The 15259-nt window shown below is 37.4% G+C and overlaps 1 protein-coding gene across 2 annotated transcripts in view; it reads right to left on the bottom strand.

Moving 5' to 3' along the window:
• The window catches only part of PRKD1 (protein kinase D1), a 333614-nt gene that overhangs the window by 80793 nt on the left and 237562 nt on the right, over positions 1-15259 (bottom strand). Inside the window, exons 1-3 of one of the 2 annotated variants that reach the window (XM_079905697.1) lie at positions 4845-5020; positions 3052-3183; positions 1547-1707 (exon numbers count right to left, since the gene is read on the bottom strand). In XM_079905697.1, coding sequence (XP_079761823.1) covers positions 1547-1707; positions 3052-3183; positions 4845-4899 — 348 coding nt within the window. In that variant the 5' untranslated portion in view covers positions 4900-5020. Of the gene's footprint in view, positions 1-1546; positions 1708-3051; positions 3184-4844; positions 5021-15259 lie in introns of those variants that run through there. The other variant, XM_079905696.1, reaches the window with a different exon arrangement.

Genomic DNA, 15259 nt, shown 5'->3' with positions numbered 1-15259 from the left:
ATTAATTCTTTTTGAAAAACTGAGTTTTAAAGGAAGAATCTTTAGCATTAATTACCTAGATTCTAATCTATTCTAATGATGAATAACTTTAGTTTACAGCTTTAGATTACTTATGAGATGTTAACTAACTTTTAAAAATCTTTTCCTGGTGAAACTGAAACCAATACACATTAACTTATAATTTTATTTCTTAAACTTGTTTAAAAATGTCTATTCTGTAAACAGTATGACTCTCAGAGATGGTACTTAAAAGCAAGAGTAACTGCTAACTTATAAAATCACTACCTACAAAAATTCAAACGAAATCAAGAAATCTCAGAGTTGGAAAGATAATACGAGAGTTATTTGAAAAAGTAAATAGATTTTGACTTAAGCACCTTTCAGTAAGAGTATCATTAATTCTAACTAATACAACTGTATAAAATAATATACAACCACACATGCATTCTGAATAGTCACCAAAATATAATATATTCTTCTAGTTACTGGTGGGATTTAGTGCCTGACTTCCCCTAACAGGTTCATGAAAACACAACAAACTCCCACCCAAAAGTCACAGAAACACAGAGTACAGACTTTTCCTATTTATCAAAATAAGCATTCGAGTTATATGTCTGGCTTATGTTGCAACAAAATTTAAGTGATTTAAAGATCACAATGAAATATTTTCTGAACAACAGAGTAATTAATACAGCTTTTTAGAGATGGCTTCAAAATGCATTGCCCCTCTCCACCCCAGGGATTTATCTAACCTAAATGTTTCATAATTTTTATTTTTCTCTTTAATTGACTTTTGTAATTATTAGATTATAAAGAGTTTTTGTAATATCCACTAGCAGAGGGAGTAAAAATAGGAAACTTAAGCTCACACAATTAGCTTATTTCAGGATAATGTTCTTATTTTAAATAGTGCACATAATTACCACAACTTTTACTTTGCTTTCAATGTTTGGAAAATCAAAATTTAACTTTCTTAAAGAAAAATATTTAAGCCACATCCACAGATATATATTTTAGAGCCAATGGAAATATTTAAAGTATTAAATGCTATTTTTCCCATGACATTTGTCAACCAGTGTCACTTTGACATCAGCATGTATGCCTTTAATGCCAAACAATTAAAGACTTTCATCTTTTCATATGAGCGAAGTTCAGATTTTCTCCCAGAATAAACAGTCAACTATGCCACGAAATACTCTAATAATCATCAGAGAAGAAAATCTTTTATCTCTGGTTTCCAAATTTTGACAAACTATGTTTTGTCACATTCACGTATTAGTCTGTGCTGCTCTGGCTCCATGACCATGATGAAACCTCACAGATTTTAAAATTGCTCTAAGCTCACAGATAAAAGCAAACTCGAAGCTGTTGGATATTTGTTGAAGCACTGACCAATCTACAGCACAGGCCCTGAAGAAACACAGTCATTAACACCCTGGCTGTGTCCTCTCTCCCAGGACGCTGTCTTGGATTGATTACCACTGTTACCACATCGTCCTACAGATTTCTCATGTAAACGGGCAAATGGATAAACAGGAGGCCATACCAGAAGGGGCTCATCGGGGGCACTGGTGGAAAGCTCGGCAGATGCTGTGCGGACAGTGCTGAGCCCAGTAAGGGAAACATTTGAGAGCCTTCTCCGCCTCACGCCACTGCAATTGTTGGGGATTTTAAATGCACATCTCTTGTGGTAATTCAGCCCACATCCTGGAAGGAGAAAGTAAAAATGACTTTTGTTCAACTATAAATTAAAAGCTACTTTAGTGTAAGTTGTAAATTATGAATTTTTAGAAACAGTGCTGCTTCCATTTTTCTTGCGGCTGTTCGAAAATGTAAATTTTCTTTTGAGCGTCTCCTGATTTATTTTCCCAATTTGTCAATAAGCTGGGTTTTGACATCTGATTTTATTGGATGAGCCCAGCAACTACCCTGGTTATCATTTAAAAAAATGTTTTCTAACATAAGGGACTTGGGCTTTGAGGGATCTAGCAATAAAACTCCAGTGAGATGACCTATTTTTAGCTGCCTCAAGTTCTATTGCAAGGGAAAATTAATCATAACGCTTCACAGCTTTTGACTTGCACTGATTTGAATCATGGCTCCACAACTTGTTTGTCTACATTGCCTTGGAAAAATTACTTCACCTCAGTTTTCCTGTCTGTAAAATGAGGATAATAACTACCTTGCAGAATTGTTGAGAAAATATGTAAAATACTACGCATGCTAGTTTCTACATGGTAGATAATTAGGAAAAAGCACCATTTTCCTCTCAATATTTCTACTGTTCATAGTTCTATCATGTAGTTTTACTGTTCAGAATTTCCCCATGTGTCACATAGCAGTCCAGGCAAATTTTCATAAAACTACACTTTAGGCAGACTTTCTTTCAGATCACTGTCTCTTAACTTCTCTTCTTACAAACAGAAATTCAGAAATTATGGTTATTTTATTTATGGATTTCATCACAAAAGCTTGGGGTTTTTGGTCAAAGTTCAAACAGCTCTATCCCTCCCCGCCCCATCCTTCATCAAAAAAGAGCAAGGTATGATTTGGTCCGTTTTTAAGATTATATCATGGTATCCTATAAACCTGAATTATGCACTTCAAGGATTTCTGTCCATGGAGGATGATAAAACTATGATCTTGGTGTAGAAACTGGGTATACGTTCCAGCCTGCCACTCAACAGCTGAGTGACCTTGGATGGTTTGATTAACCTCCTGAATCTCAGCTCCTTTCAGCAAACATTTATTGAATGCCTACTATTCCAAGTTCTGGCTTAAGATGCAAATTATATGTTTAGCCTGTTAGCAAAATAAACAACACCTTATGGGAGAGAAACATATCCACATGATATAGGGGAAAAGATAGGAGAATCTGGTTTCCCAGATCAGGGCTAACATGTTGAAGATAGGAAATGAACCGAACAGAATCCATGCAGTACCCAGATCCCTGGAAGGTATCTGAAGGAAAGAAGGCATTGCAGAAGAGGGCACGACATAAGTAGCTAACTCCAGCATGCGTTCCACTTGGCTGGGGAAGGAATACCTTACCTTCACATTTAAGGCCTTGACGCACCAGCCCCCATAGCATTTCTCCACAGTGATCACAGAAAGCTGGAGCTCTGTACGAATGAACAAAGAGAGTGTGCGGGCGAATCTGAAAGTCTTCAAAGGTGGCGGAAGCTGTGAAAATAATAACATTGAAAACTAAGTTGAATAAATACGCTCATCTGTAGATAATTAGTATGCCAGATACTTAACATGCAAGTATGGGTATAACTGGGCAAAGTCAGGAAAGATAAGATGCAACACTGCTTGACTTTTAGCCATTCCACTCCATTCTTCTCAACCACAGCTTTGTAAGTGGTGGCAAAGGAACCTCTTTCTTGTCTTCCTGCTTATCAAGGTCTCAGGCCACTTCAAAAATAGCCAAAACGCTAGAACAAAGAATGAATGAAAGAATAACTCAATTCAATCTATAAATGCGGGATGTTGCTTTAAAACACTTTGCTTTTTCTCTTACCTAAATGAGCCAGAGAGGTATTCAGAAATATTAATGGAAAGGAAACACTTGATGAATGGAATTTAGACAGATCAGAAGACAGTGTACTTGAATATGACCTTGAAGAAGTACATTAGAAGGGTGGGGCCCAACTGGAAGCAGCCTCTTTTGGGGAGATACAGTTGTTTGAACTCAGGCAATATAACCAAGCATTTAAACCCTGACCTAAAAATAACAAGCAGTCTCTTCATCAATATGCCAAACAGAGGGATTTAATACACACACTGGTGAATTTCAGCCCACTCTGATAAATATATTTTAGCAAATCATATTCATGCTATAGGGTACTTTTTGTTATACTTATTGTTATTTATCCCATATGGTATTCGTACAGAGTATTGAAATTCATTATGTTTTAAAAATTATACTTTTCCACATGATATTTTTATTATGTTATAAAAATAGTTCACGGTTTTTTGGTATTGCTTAAATCAAGAAATAGAAAGGTACAGATAAATGAAAGTGAAAGACCATCCCTTTTCCCCAAATTCTAGTGTGTAGGGCTATATCTTTCTGGATCTATTTACACATATAGCCCGATATTAAGGCTGCCCGTAATAGTCCAGGGAGTGCTGACCTACGAGTGAGAAGAGCTGGATGAGGCTTTGCCATTACCTTACTGACAACTCACTGAATCATCACGAGCCTCAGTTTCCCATACATAAAAAGGGAAGGTCTGACCAATGGTGACTTCTCCTAACCCTTAAAGTGTAAACTTCCATAAACTTAGAATAGAACCATATGCACTTGATTTCGTAAGGTTTTATGCAAAGAGAATTTGGGGGAAAATTTAGGCCTTAAATACATCCTTCTATTCTGCCTTCCCTTCTCTTCCTCCTGTTTGTCTTCTTGCCTTACTTTTTCAACACACATTTGTTAAACACCTTTTCAATATTGTCAATGGCACCGTTCCAGGGACAGAGATGTAAAGATAAGTAAGACATCTTTACAGAGCCTACCATACCAGCAGAAAGGCAGATAAAAACAAACAAAAAAACTCCACAATAACTAAAAAATAACTTCTAAGGTTCAAAGAAGCTACAAAATTTGGCCTAAGTTACTAAACAGAACTAAGACTACAACCCACAAGTGTTTTGTCCCCAATCCACTGTCCTTTTCATCATACCAGTGTTACATCTTACCTTTCCTAACTCTGCCCAAAGAGTTGTATCCAACAGCTCCATAGTGAGGGAAATAAACATCTGCAGTTTTCCTGACGGTGTCTTGGATAGTAGGTATGGGCTAACGAATCACCTGTGGAGTATACTTATGAAGTGCTTACCTTGGTAAGTATGCAAGGTGTGACAGAGTGAACGCTGAAACTGTAGGCAATTCATCTCTGCTAGATAGGTGTCCAAAATTATGAGGACAACTTTGAGGGTATCACATCCCTCAGGGCAAGTGACAACAGAACATGCAGGAAAGTGAATCACTTCAACCAGAAAGGATATTACTGATAGTTCACAGACGTATATCTGGACCATAAAAAGAGATTAAAATTTTTAATGGGTCAGTTTTCCCTTGAATAAAAGTACTTTATTCCAAATTAATATGCTTTACTATTGGAAATCATCCATCAACTTATTAAAGGTACTAGTTTTACTCAATGGAAAGATAATGAGAATAATAATAAGGTTAAGATTTATTGAGCTATTACTGTATACCAGACACTACACTAAGAGATTAAAGTGTGGGAAGAAGGAGCTAATCAAAGAAGTGCAGCCAAGTAAGTTGCTCTAGCATTGCCTACAAGGAGTTCTGATTAGTGTCAAGGTTCCTTACAAAAAGGATTCCAATTGAAATAAGATTGGGAAATTGTATTATTATGTTTCTCACTTCAAGTTTCACAATATTACAGTCAACGCTTATTCTAAGTAAATCAGTAAAAAAGTATGGTTTGGGTTCCAGTCAACTACTTTTATAATTTGGTCAAAGTGTGTCTAATTTTGTAAATGCTAAATCTTCTTTAAAATTGGTCTCTCACAGTCATGGACAAATTTGTTTTTAAAACATCAAAGAAAATAGTTAAAGAAAATACTTTGTGCCAACCATTAAGTCCTAACTTCTCCCCTGCCTCTCCCCCCATCTCCCACCCCTGCCAAATGTCACCCAAACAATGGTGACAATACCATGATAGCAATTAGTTGAATAATTAAGGTAGTTTTCAAAATAAGGAATGTTAGAATTTGACAATACTAATACCTAGATGTGTTCAGATATTTTTTGAATTAATCAGAAAGAATATAAATAATTAAAAAGAAGATTTTCAATGACCCCCCCCCCATCCAGTTTATGTCAGGTACGTTTGTTTTTTCACTTTCTGAAGGGGATTAACATTCATAAGCAGTTAGCACCCTTGACTTATGTTTAAATGCCATTTTCTAAAGTTCAATTTTAATATTCTCCTGTTAATTTTAGAATAATTAAATACATTTTTTAAAATAAAACTACCAAGTGTGGTGAGGTTTCACATGCATTTGAAATCAAAGCACAACATCCATTCATTATGAATTTACCTGTTTCTGCACCCTGGGGGAAATCAGCATTAGCTGAGTGTATGCATGCCATCTTGCCTAATCACAAAATTGCACTTCAGAGATAATCACTTAGCACAGGAAAACAAAGTGAATGCTGTAATTCCATTTCACTTAAGGTTTGGAAGCAAAATGGACAGATAAGAATAGAAATACTAAAGTGTCTAGAGATTCCAAGAGAGAACAATGTGCTATCTGTCAGTATGTCATAATCAATCAGGTGACCTAAATTAAAACCATATGACAGGGCTACAAACTAAACACAATGGGCCCCTTATACTGGTACCTGTGTATCTTTGATTTGCTTTGTTCAGTTATTGTTATACTCCACGGTGCAGGAGAGGAGAAAATAACATGCTTTCCTTAGTCACTGAGCATTTAAAACAGGTAATTGAACCAAAAACTCTAAGATAATCAGTACTTCTTTTAAGGTTCATGATAAATTGTTGCACAAAATGGAATAAACTGTTTGGTTAGCAGTACAGAAGAAATCAGGCTTCCAAAGCAAAATAAATAATCTCTGGAGGTCAAAAATATTTGCATAATAAAATCAAATAATGTCCTATCTTCCAAGAGTTTTAGTAATTTATTTTTACTGGTAATTTTGGCAATTTGGGAGAAGTGTTCTGGCATTGCCAAGTTGGAACAGGTATAAGAAGAAGAAAAGCTTAACACATTTCAAGTATCATCTCATTCAATTTTTCACAAGGACTCTATGAAGTAGGTACTATTGTCCCCACTTTATAGATGAGAAAACTGTCTCAGAAAAATTAAGGAGCTGCCCTAGGTAACACAGGATCTTGATTCAGACAGCCTGACAGCTGAACCATACAAATTCTCTCAGCGACTCTGAATCTAATCATCATATTCTCTGACCATCAAAATTCTGTCGATTATAAAGCTGCATCTTTATTTTATGAATTACTAGCAAAGACTTAAGAAACACTGCAATTAAATACAACACACCACTATTGTAAGGTGCATCCTTAATTCAGAGATGCAAAAATTACTGAGGAAAAAAAGTCCATGAAATAATGTATAAAATGAAATTAATTCAGTTCATAGTCAAAAATTCTTTTAACATGCTTTCTGCATATACTCCATTTTTTGAAATCCTTCTCCCTCCAAACAAATTGGAGTTAGTAACAATAACTGGTTTTAAAATTTTTACAAAAATCAAAGGTAATGATAACTAACACCCAATTCGAGTTTTGTGTCTACATGATAACCAGTGTCATTCAATTGATAAGTCTGGCCCAAAGCAAAACATTATGAAGCTTTTAAAAATTAAGATTTGTTGTAGATAAATTTGTTTTTTTCTTAACCTCTGGAATATTGAAAATAGCTTCTGAATATCACTCTCCGCACATAAATACAAATACTCATCAGTTTTAAGGTATTCTGTGGATAAGAAACCATATTCACTTTAACATCCTATCATTCATCCATACACACACATAATAGATACACATAAGTAATCCTCTGTTCCGTGAGAGCTTTCATTAGTGGAATGATAACTATTCACAAATCAGTTTACTGTATTCGTAAATATCTCAAATTATTAGAAATATTTTTTTATATTGAGTCCCAAACTCTACTCTGTAATTTCTATTTGGAGGTGATAGTTCTAAAAGCAAGCATTTAAATTAAGACATTTTTGTGTCTTTCTTAAATCAGCTCATGTAAGTCAAGCAGGCCTAATACCTTCAAGCATATAGTTGATTAATATTATGTTTTACTCATATATCTAGAACCTACTATATAGTAATGTATATGTATTGTAATATAGTATATATTAGAAATAGAAAAATAACAAGGAATAGTATCTGTTGTTGAGGGTTCAAAGTCAAAATGAGGATGAGATACCCATAAATAATCATAATACAAGATGCAGGGATGGAAACACAAAAGAAAGGGCAACTAAGACTGCCTGGGTCTATCAGGGAAAGCTTCAGCAAGGAGGGATCACTGAACAGAATCTTGAAGGATGAAGAGTGTTTTGAAAAGCAAAGAATAGGATAAAGGAAAGAGGAAACATTTTGTATAGCCTGATTTTATTTAATTATAGAAAATTTGTAAGACTACTTACAAATTTCTTTATAATTATAATTTTGTAGGCTCTTGATTGTTGGTGCACTGTCAGGACAGTTAGCAAGAGTGACTCCAACAAATTGTCCATGAAACAGGTAACTGAGAAATTACAATAGATCATTTACACACTATCGTGGCCCAGATATCTGTGCCTGTAAAATTACGCCTGCAGATGTGTGCCTGCCTCGCCCCCATTCCACTACCTAATACCTACACCCTGAAGTTGGTCATTTCTTTTTGCTTCTCCATTGATCCCAGTCTCTCCAAGCCACTGTTGTACCAGATACTCCCTTCACGCAAGCACTGTTCAAATTAATCACACGGTTCACATTTTTGTTATACGTGGAGATGTCTAGAGTCGGTAAAGTCCCATAGCTCTTCAGAAACAAGAGCATTAAACAAATTCTTGTTGAGACACTTACAAAAACATCTTTTAGATAACTGGAGAAAAAAAGACAGAAATTTCAATTTTTCACTCACATATGACCAGAAAAGCATTAGTGAGGAGCAATGATGGGAACTTGGGAGGCTGTGAATATATCATCCCAAAGATTACAGCAGCCAAAGAAACATAAAATGTATTTAGATATGCTGATCAGGCAGTTCAGAAAGTTCTGGGAAAATATTTTATAAGTATATGGCCAGACTCTTAAAAAGAAGATGTGGCACATATATACAATGGAATATTACTCAGACATAAAAAGAAACGAAATTGAGTTATTTGTAGTGAGGTGGATGGACCTAGGGTCTGTCATACAGAGTGAAGTCAGTCAGAAAGAGAAAAACAAATACCGTAGGCTAACACATATATATGGAATCTAAAAAAAAAAAAAGTTCTGAAGAACCTAGGGACAGGACAGGAATAAAGACACAGATGTAGAGAATGGACTTGAGGACACGGGGAGTGGGAAGGGTAAGCTGGGACGAAGTGAGAGGGTGGCATGGACACATATACACTACCAAATGTAAAATAGATAGCTAGTGGGAAGCAGCCGCATAGCACAGGGAGATCAGCTCGGTGCTTTGTGACCACCTAGAGGGGTGGGATAGGGAGGGTGGGAGGGAGATGCAAGAGGGAGGAGATATGGGGATATATGTATATGTATAGCTGATTCACTTTGTTATACAGCAGAAACTAACAGAACATTGTAAAGCAATTATACTCCAATAAAGATGTTTAAAAAAAAAAAAAGGCTCCAAGAGGAATAAAAAGGTCTCACAAGCCAGAGTGACAGCACAATAACAAGTTACCTTAATTAGGGAGAAGAGGGGGTAGTACCTAGAGAAACTGATGTAACTGCCCAGGGAACTCTGTTAAGCTTATACTCAGAAAGAGAATGCAGCTACAGAAGGAGCAGCAGAGTCAGGGAAACAGCAAATAGTGGCCTGGCCAGTGAGAACCACCTTAAGAAGGCTAACAGGAGGAGAAAGCTGAAGCTTTTAAAAAGCTGGAAAGAACAAAAGGCCGTTTAGCTGTGTGTCATATGTGGCAAGAATGAGGACGAGATAGGCCTGCACCATGGAAAAAAGAGTTTAATGCTAACAAAGTAGAAAAAGCTAAACTATTCAACTAGTTTTGCTTCTACCTTTTCTAGAAGAGGAGTATCTATATTCAAACTAACTAACTAACTAAATAAATAAATAAAGGGAAGAAGAAATATCAGATATACTCAAGAAGGAAACAAAGTCTAGGGTAGATGAACAAAGATTATCTAATCTGATCTGTTCTCAATAGGCCCAGGTGAGTTATATAAATTTATTTTTAATCTTATGAAAACATCTACCACAATATTCTAACAGACTCTTGTTGGGCTTGTGGAATTATGCCAAAGGCCTTCTGTAAGAAAAATAGAAGATACTCTGATAAGAGTGGAAGAGTTTAAAAGGAGAGTTAATGAAGAAATTTAGCCCTAGTCATATCAAAATATTCTATAAAACTATGATTTTTTTTTTTTTTTTGCGGTACGTGGGCGTCTCACTGTTGTGGCTTCTCCTGTTGTGGAGCACACCCATGGCTCACGGGCCCAGCCGCTCTGCGGCATGTGGCATCTTCCTGGACCAGAGCACGAGCCCGTGTCCCCTGCACTGGCAGGCGGACTCTCAACTGCTGCGCCACCAGGGAAGTCCAAAACTATGATATTTAAAGTAAGTGGTGGGGGGCTTCCCTGGTGGCGCAGCGGTTGAGAATCTGCCTGCTAATGCAGGGGACACGGGTTCGAGCCCTGGTCTGGGAGGATCCTACATTCCGCGGAGCAACTGGGCCCGTGAGCCACAGCTACTGAGCCTGAGTGTCTGGAGCCTGTGCTCCGCAACAAGAGAGGCCGCGATAGTGAGAGGCCCATGCACCACAATGAAGAGTGGGCCCCGCTTGCCACAACTAGAGAAAGCCCTTGCACAGAAACGAAGACCCAACACAGCAAAAATAAAATAAATAAATTAAAAAAAAAAAAGTAAGTGGTGGGACTTCTCTGGTGGTGCAGTGGTTAAGAATCCACCTGCCAATGCAGGGGACACAGGTTCGAGCCCAGGTCCGGGAAGATCCCATGTGCCGCAGAGCAACTAAGCCTGTGCGCCACAACTACTGAGCCTGTGCTCTAGAGCCCGCGAGCCACAACTACTGAGCCCGCACACTACAACTACTGAAGCCTGCACACCTAGAGCCTGTGCTCTGCAACAAGAGAAGCCACGGCAATGAGAAGCCCGCACACCGCAACTAAGAGCAGCCCCCGCTGGCCGCAACTAGAGAAAGCCCGCGCGCAGCAACAAAGATCCAACGCAGCCAAAAATAAATACAAATAAATTTATAAAAGAAAAGTAAGTGGTGGTTGTGTAAGACAAAAGAGATCAATAGGATAGAGCTGATAACATAGAAATCTACTCTATGTATGAATTTTAAATATGATAGAATAGATATCATAAATCAATGCAGCAGGGAAACATAATTTAACAAATGATTAACAATTAGTAACATTTAGCTACTTGGGGGGAACACAATTTAGAAGCTTATCTCCTATGTTATACAAATATATAAATATATATATATATATATATATATATATATAAAATACCTGATGAGTAAAAAGTTAAAATAACAAACCATGGAAAAACTAGAAGGAAACAGAAGTGAGTGCTTATCAAATCTCTGGAGAAAAAAAGACTTTAGAAAGTAAAAGAAATTCATAAATCTTCAAAGTGGTGGAAAATCAAATAGGAAAGATTTATCAGCATGATCACGTAGCAGGCACTACTGACTGATGTGCCTTAAGAGTCATGTAATAGTCTCTTTTATTTAGTATAGGTTTATTTATAATAATTATATGTGCTAGGTCACAGAATTATGTTCAATAGTTTCAAGCATTTATAATATAATCACAAACATTCAAGGAGAGATCCCTACGCTTGTTAAATGTCAGGCATGCAGGTGACAAGGCCTATGTTCTAGTATGAAAATTAAGGAAGTTCACAAGTATTCATTCATTCCTTCTCAGAAGGAAACAGATCCTTATTTGCCTTCTTTTATTTTTAACCAGAGGCAAGCAGCAGGACAGTAGGAGTTATGATGGCAGGGCTAAAAATTCTGCACAAGAAGTTTAGGATCTGTTCATGAACCTGGAGAGTTACGGTTAACACCTGAGCAATCAATCCTTTGTTTCCCTCTCAGGCAACTGAGCTCTGTAGCTGCTGCAGAATAACTGTTACAGTAGTAGCAATGTCTTCTGCCAGGAAGGCTACTAGGATGAAACAGATACAAAATGGAACTCTACGTAACTAAAGGAAGAGAGCTGTAAGACGAGTTATTATATCCGTCCACCTCCATATTAAGAAGTTGCCAAAGACCCTCATATTAACACTCCCCTCAACATACTTTTTGATCCAGTCATTACTGATATATGCCTCCCTGCCCTTCACACAAACCTTCCCTTCTGCTTCCCATCCCACAACTCAGCTCAGTATCACCTGTTCTGGGAAGCCTTCAGTGATAAGCCCACCCCCACCTGACATTACCTGCCCTCTTCTATGTTCTGATAAGCTCCTGGGCACACTCGTATCATAAAATGTATCACGCTATTCTGACACCCTTTACCCCTTTATGCAATCACACCTGACATTAGCAGATTGTTGAAGGATAGAGAGTATACCTTCTCTGAGTTTATGCAGACATTAAGCAATCAATTAATGTCCATGGTTGAATAAATGAAGCAATGTCTTTAAAACTGATATTGCTAGCCTGCAGTTCTAAGGTTCTACATTTTAAGTCCTAATAATCTGTAAATATAGTATTTCAAGTTCAAAAGCAAAGCCCAAAGCCCATCAGACTCATAACGTGGATCACAATTTGCACATTTTAAAAAGTAACTAGCAATGTCCTTGACACTCCCAGAGATGTCTTTGCTAGTGCGTCATTACTCTTATAGGCAGAGTGGTGCAGGCAGTGGTGATAAGTACGGACTTAGTGTCAGAGCATATCTGGGCTCTGATCCCAGTCACAGCAAATGGGCGACCTTGGATGTGTTACTTCCCCTCTCTGAACCTCAGTGTCCCTCTCTCTCAAACTGGCTTAGTGAAGCTCACGTTGTTAGGTAGGCTGTGAGGAGGACACAAGGTGATTAGCACAGTCCTTGGCATACTGGTAGTAGTTATCACAGGGATTTCTTAGCATAATAATTAACGGTATGGGCTTTGTAATCAGAAAGATCTGGGTTTGAATCCCAATTATTATTTGTTATTTGTAATTATTATTATTGTCATCATCATCATCAATACTAATAGAGGGAAGTACTGCTTTTAAATCCATCATCAATCACAGCACATAAAAAAATTAAGGCCTTTAAAAACTATTATTATTCGTTTCCTCTACTACCTCATAAAGAATATGTTTCCACTCCAGAGGAAATTGCTTTTCTTTCCACTGTTCTGGTTAATGCTAATTAAATGGTGCTAAGTCCATAGGACTGTGTCTAGTCCCTTCTCTAAAATGAAACAATTAACAGTTGGGAATTGCAGAGGGGAAAGAAGGATCACTATATCCTGATGTGACTGAATGAAAAATGCCACAGCTGGAAAGAGATTTGAGAGCATCTCGGGTCAAGAAAGAATATAAATGGTTGCCCCATGTGTCCAACATAGAGGAAAAAGAAAATTAAGTAAAAATGTCATGGAGTCAAATTCTAGCTAATGAGTGCAGGCTCTGCAGGCACCCGGAATAGGGGAAAGAAAGGTCAAGCCTGTTTCTTAGAAAGCTCCATCACATACAGGAGACTTTATACCTTTAAAAGGATAATGACCTCATTTGCATGAGGAATACCAGCATACAAACTGCCCTTTAGACTACTTACAAAAGGCTGGTAGACAAAGGTTAGGTACAGTTTTATAATGAAATGTTCTTATAGGCAGCGGGGTTTCTGGCAACAAATAGCATCACTGTTGTCAAATATCTTTGCATATAGAGACAACATGCTGAGGTCCTATATGCTTTGCTTCAAGTTTCTTTAAGTCTCACTGTACTTTTCTTAAAAACAGATGCTTACTCTTGATTCATAAACAAACAAACAAAAACCTTAAAAGCTGTGAAATTTGCTGGATATTCCCACTCCCAAAGAAGCAACAGTTCAATGATGGCTGAATTCAGCTCAATGCCTGCTGACCAGGCACCTGCTGTGAACAGGAATAGTTCTGGCTGCTGCTCAAGGGTGCCCAGAGGAGGGAATTTACTGCTAAGGGACTCCTTGTATTCTTGTAAGAAGAATCAGGCTGACTGGTTCAGTTGGTCTGCTCTGATTTATCAGAATAAAAGAGCTTTATTAATTGAAAATCTGCTTTGATGCTTTTCAGTCACACTTACTGAGTAAATATTTTACTCAAAGTAAAATCTATGCTTTGTTGTGAACACTTTTGACAAACACATACAATTGTGTAACCAATACCATAATCGAAATATGGAACAATTTTTTTCAACCGTTCCCAAATTCCCCTGGGCCCCTCTGGAGACAAACTCTTTCCCACCCCCATTCCCCGGCAACCACTGATTTATTTTCTGTCCCTTTTCCAAAATGTCATATAAATGTAGTCTTTTGAGTGTAGCCTCTAACATCATAATGCATTTGAAATTCATCCTTGTGTGCTGAGTCAAATTCCATTTGGCTGGTATGCTACAGTTTGCTTATCCACTCACCAGTTGAATCTTTTGAAAAGGGCATCAGTTTATCCATTCATCTGGGCATTAGGGCCAAGGGTCATGCTGGGTTTGAGGGCAGTAGGGATCTAGGGTGCAGAGCCCAGGCTCCAGTAGGGAGAAAGAGGTGGAGAGAAATAATTTATGATCTGAACATGTCATTCACAGCATGGGAACTTTATTGCTGAAAACAATTATCTTTTTACAACAGTGGACAGCATATAACTTTTAGAGTGAGATAAAGTGGCTTCGTTGCTGTTTCCACCTACCACTTTTAGGCTGCAAGATCTCTCTGTATCTCATTTCTCTCATCTTTGAAATGGGTATAATTATTAACTCAAAGAATAGTTGCATAATCATTTCATTGAGAAAATATTTTGAAATCACAGCATTGTAACTGGCACTACACTGTGGTAGTGCACAAAATATGGTAAAACACACTAGACATTTTCTCAAATATGCATACGTAGACTTAATCTTATGTTTTTGCATTATTTGCAAAAATTAACTCAAAATGACCTAAATATAAAGCCTAACTATAAAAACTCTAGAAGAGAACCTCAGAGAAAATGTTTATAAGCTTGGTTTAAGCAAAGATGTCTTAGATACAATGCCAAAAATATACCTCATTTTTAAAAATCAATAGGCCCGGGATTGGTTCAAGATGGCAGAGTAGAAGGACATGCACTCACTCCCTCTTGCAAGAGCACTGGAATCACAACTAACTGCTGAACAATCATTGACAGGAAGACAATGGAACTCACCAAAAAAGATACTCCACATCGAGAAAGACAAAGGAGAAGACAAAGGAGAAGATGCAATGAGATGGTAGGAGGGGCACAATCACTATAAAATCAAATCCCATAACCACTGGGTGGGTGACTCACAAACTGGAGAACA

This window comes from Stenella coeruleoalba (genome assembly GCF_951394435.1).
Source record: "Stenella coeruleoalba genome assembly, chromosome: 2".
Classification (NCBI taxonomy): domain Eukaryota; kingdom Metazoa; phylum Chordata; class Mammalia; order Artiodactyla; family Delphinidae; genus Stenella; species Stenella coeruleoalba.
The sequence above is the reverse complement of the archived record's forward strand: the minus strand, read 5'-3'. Positions and strand labels throughout refer to the sequence as shown.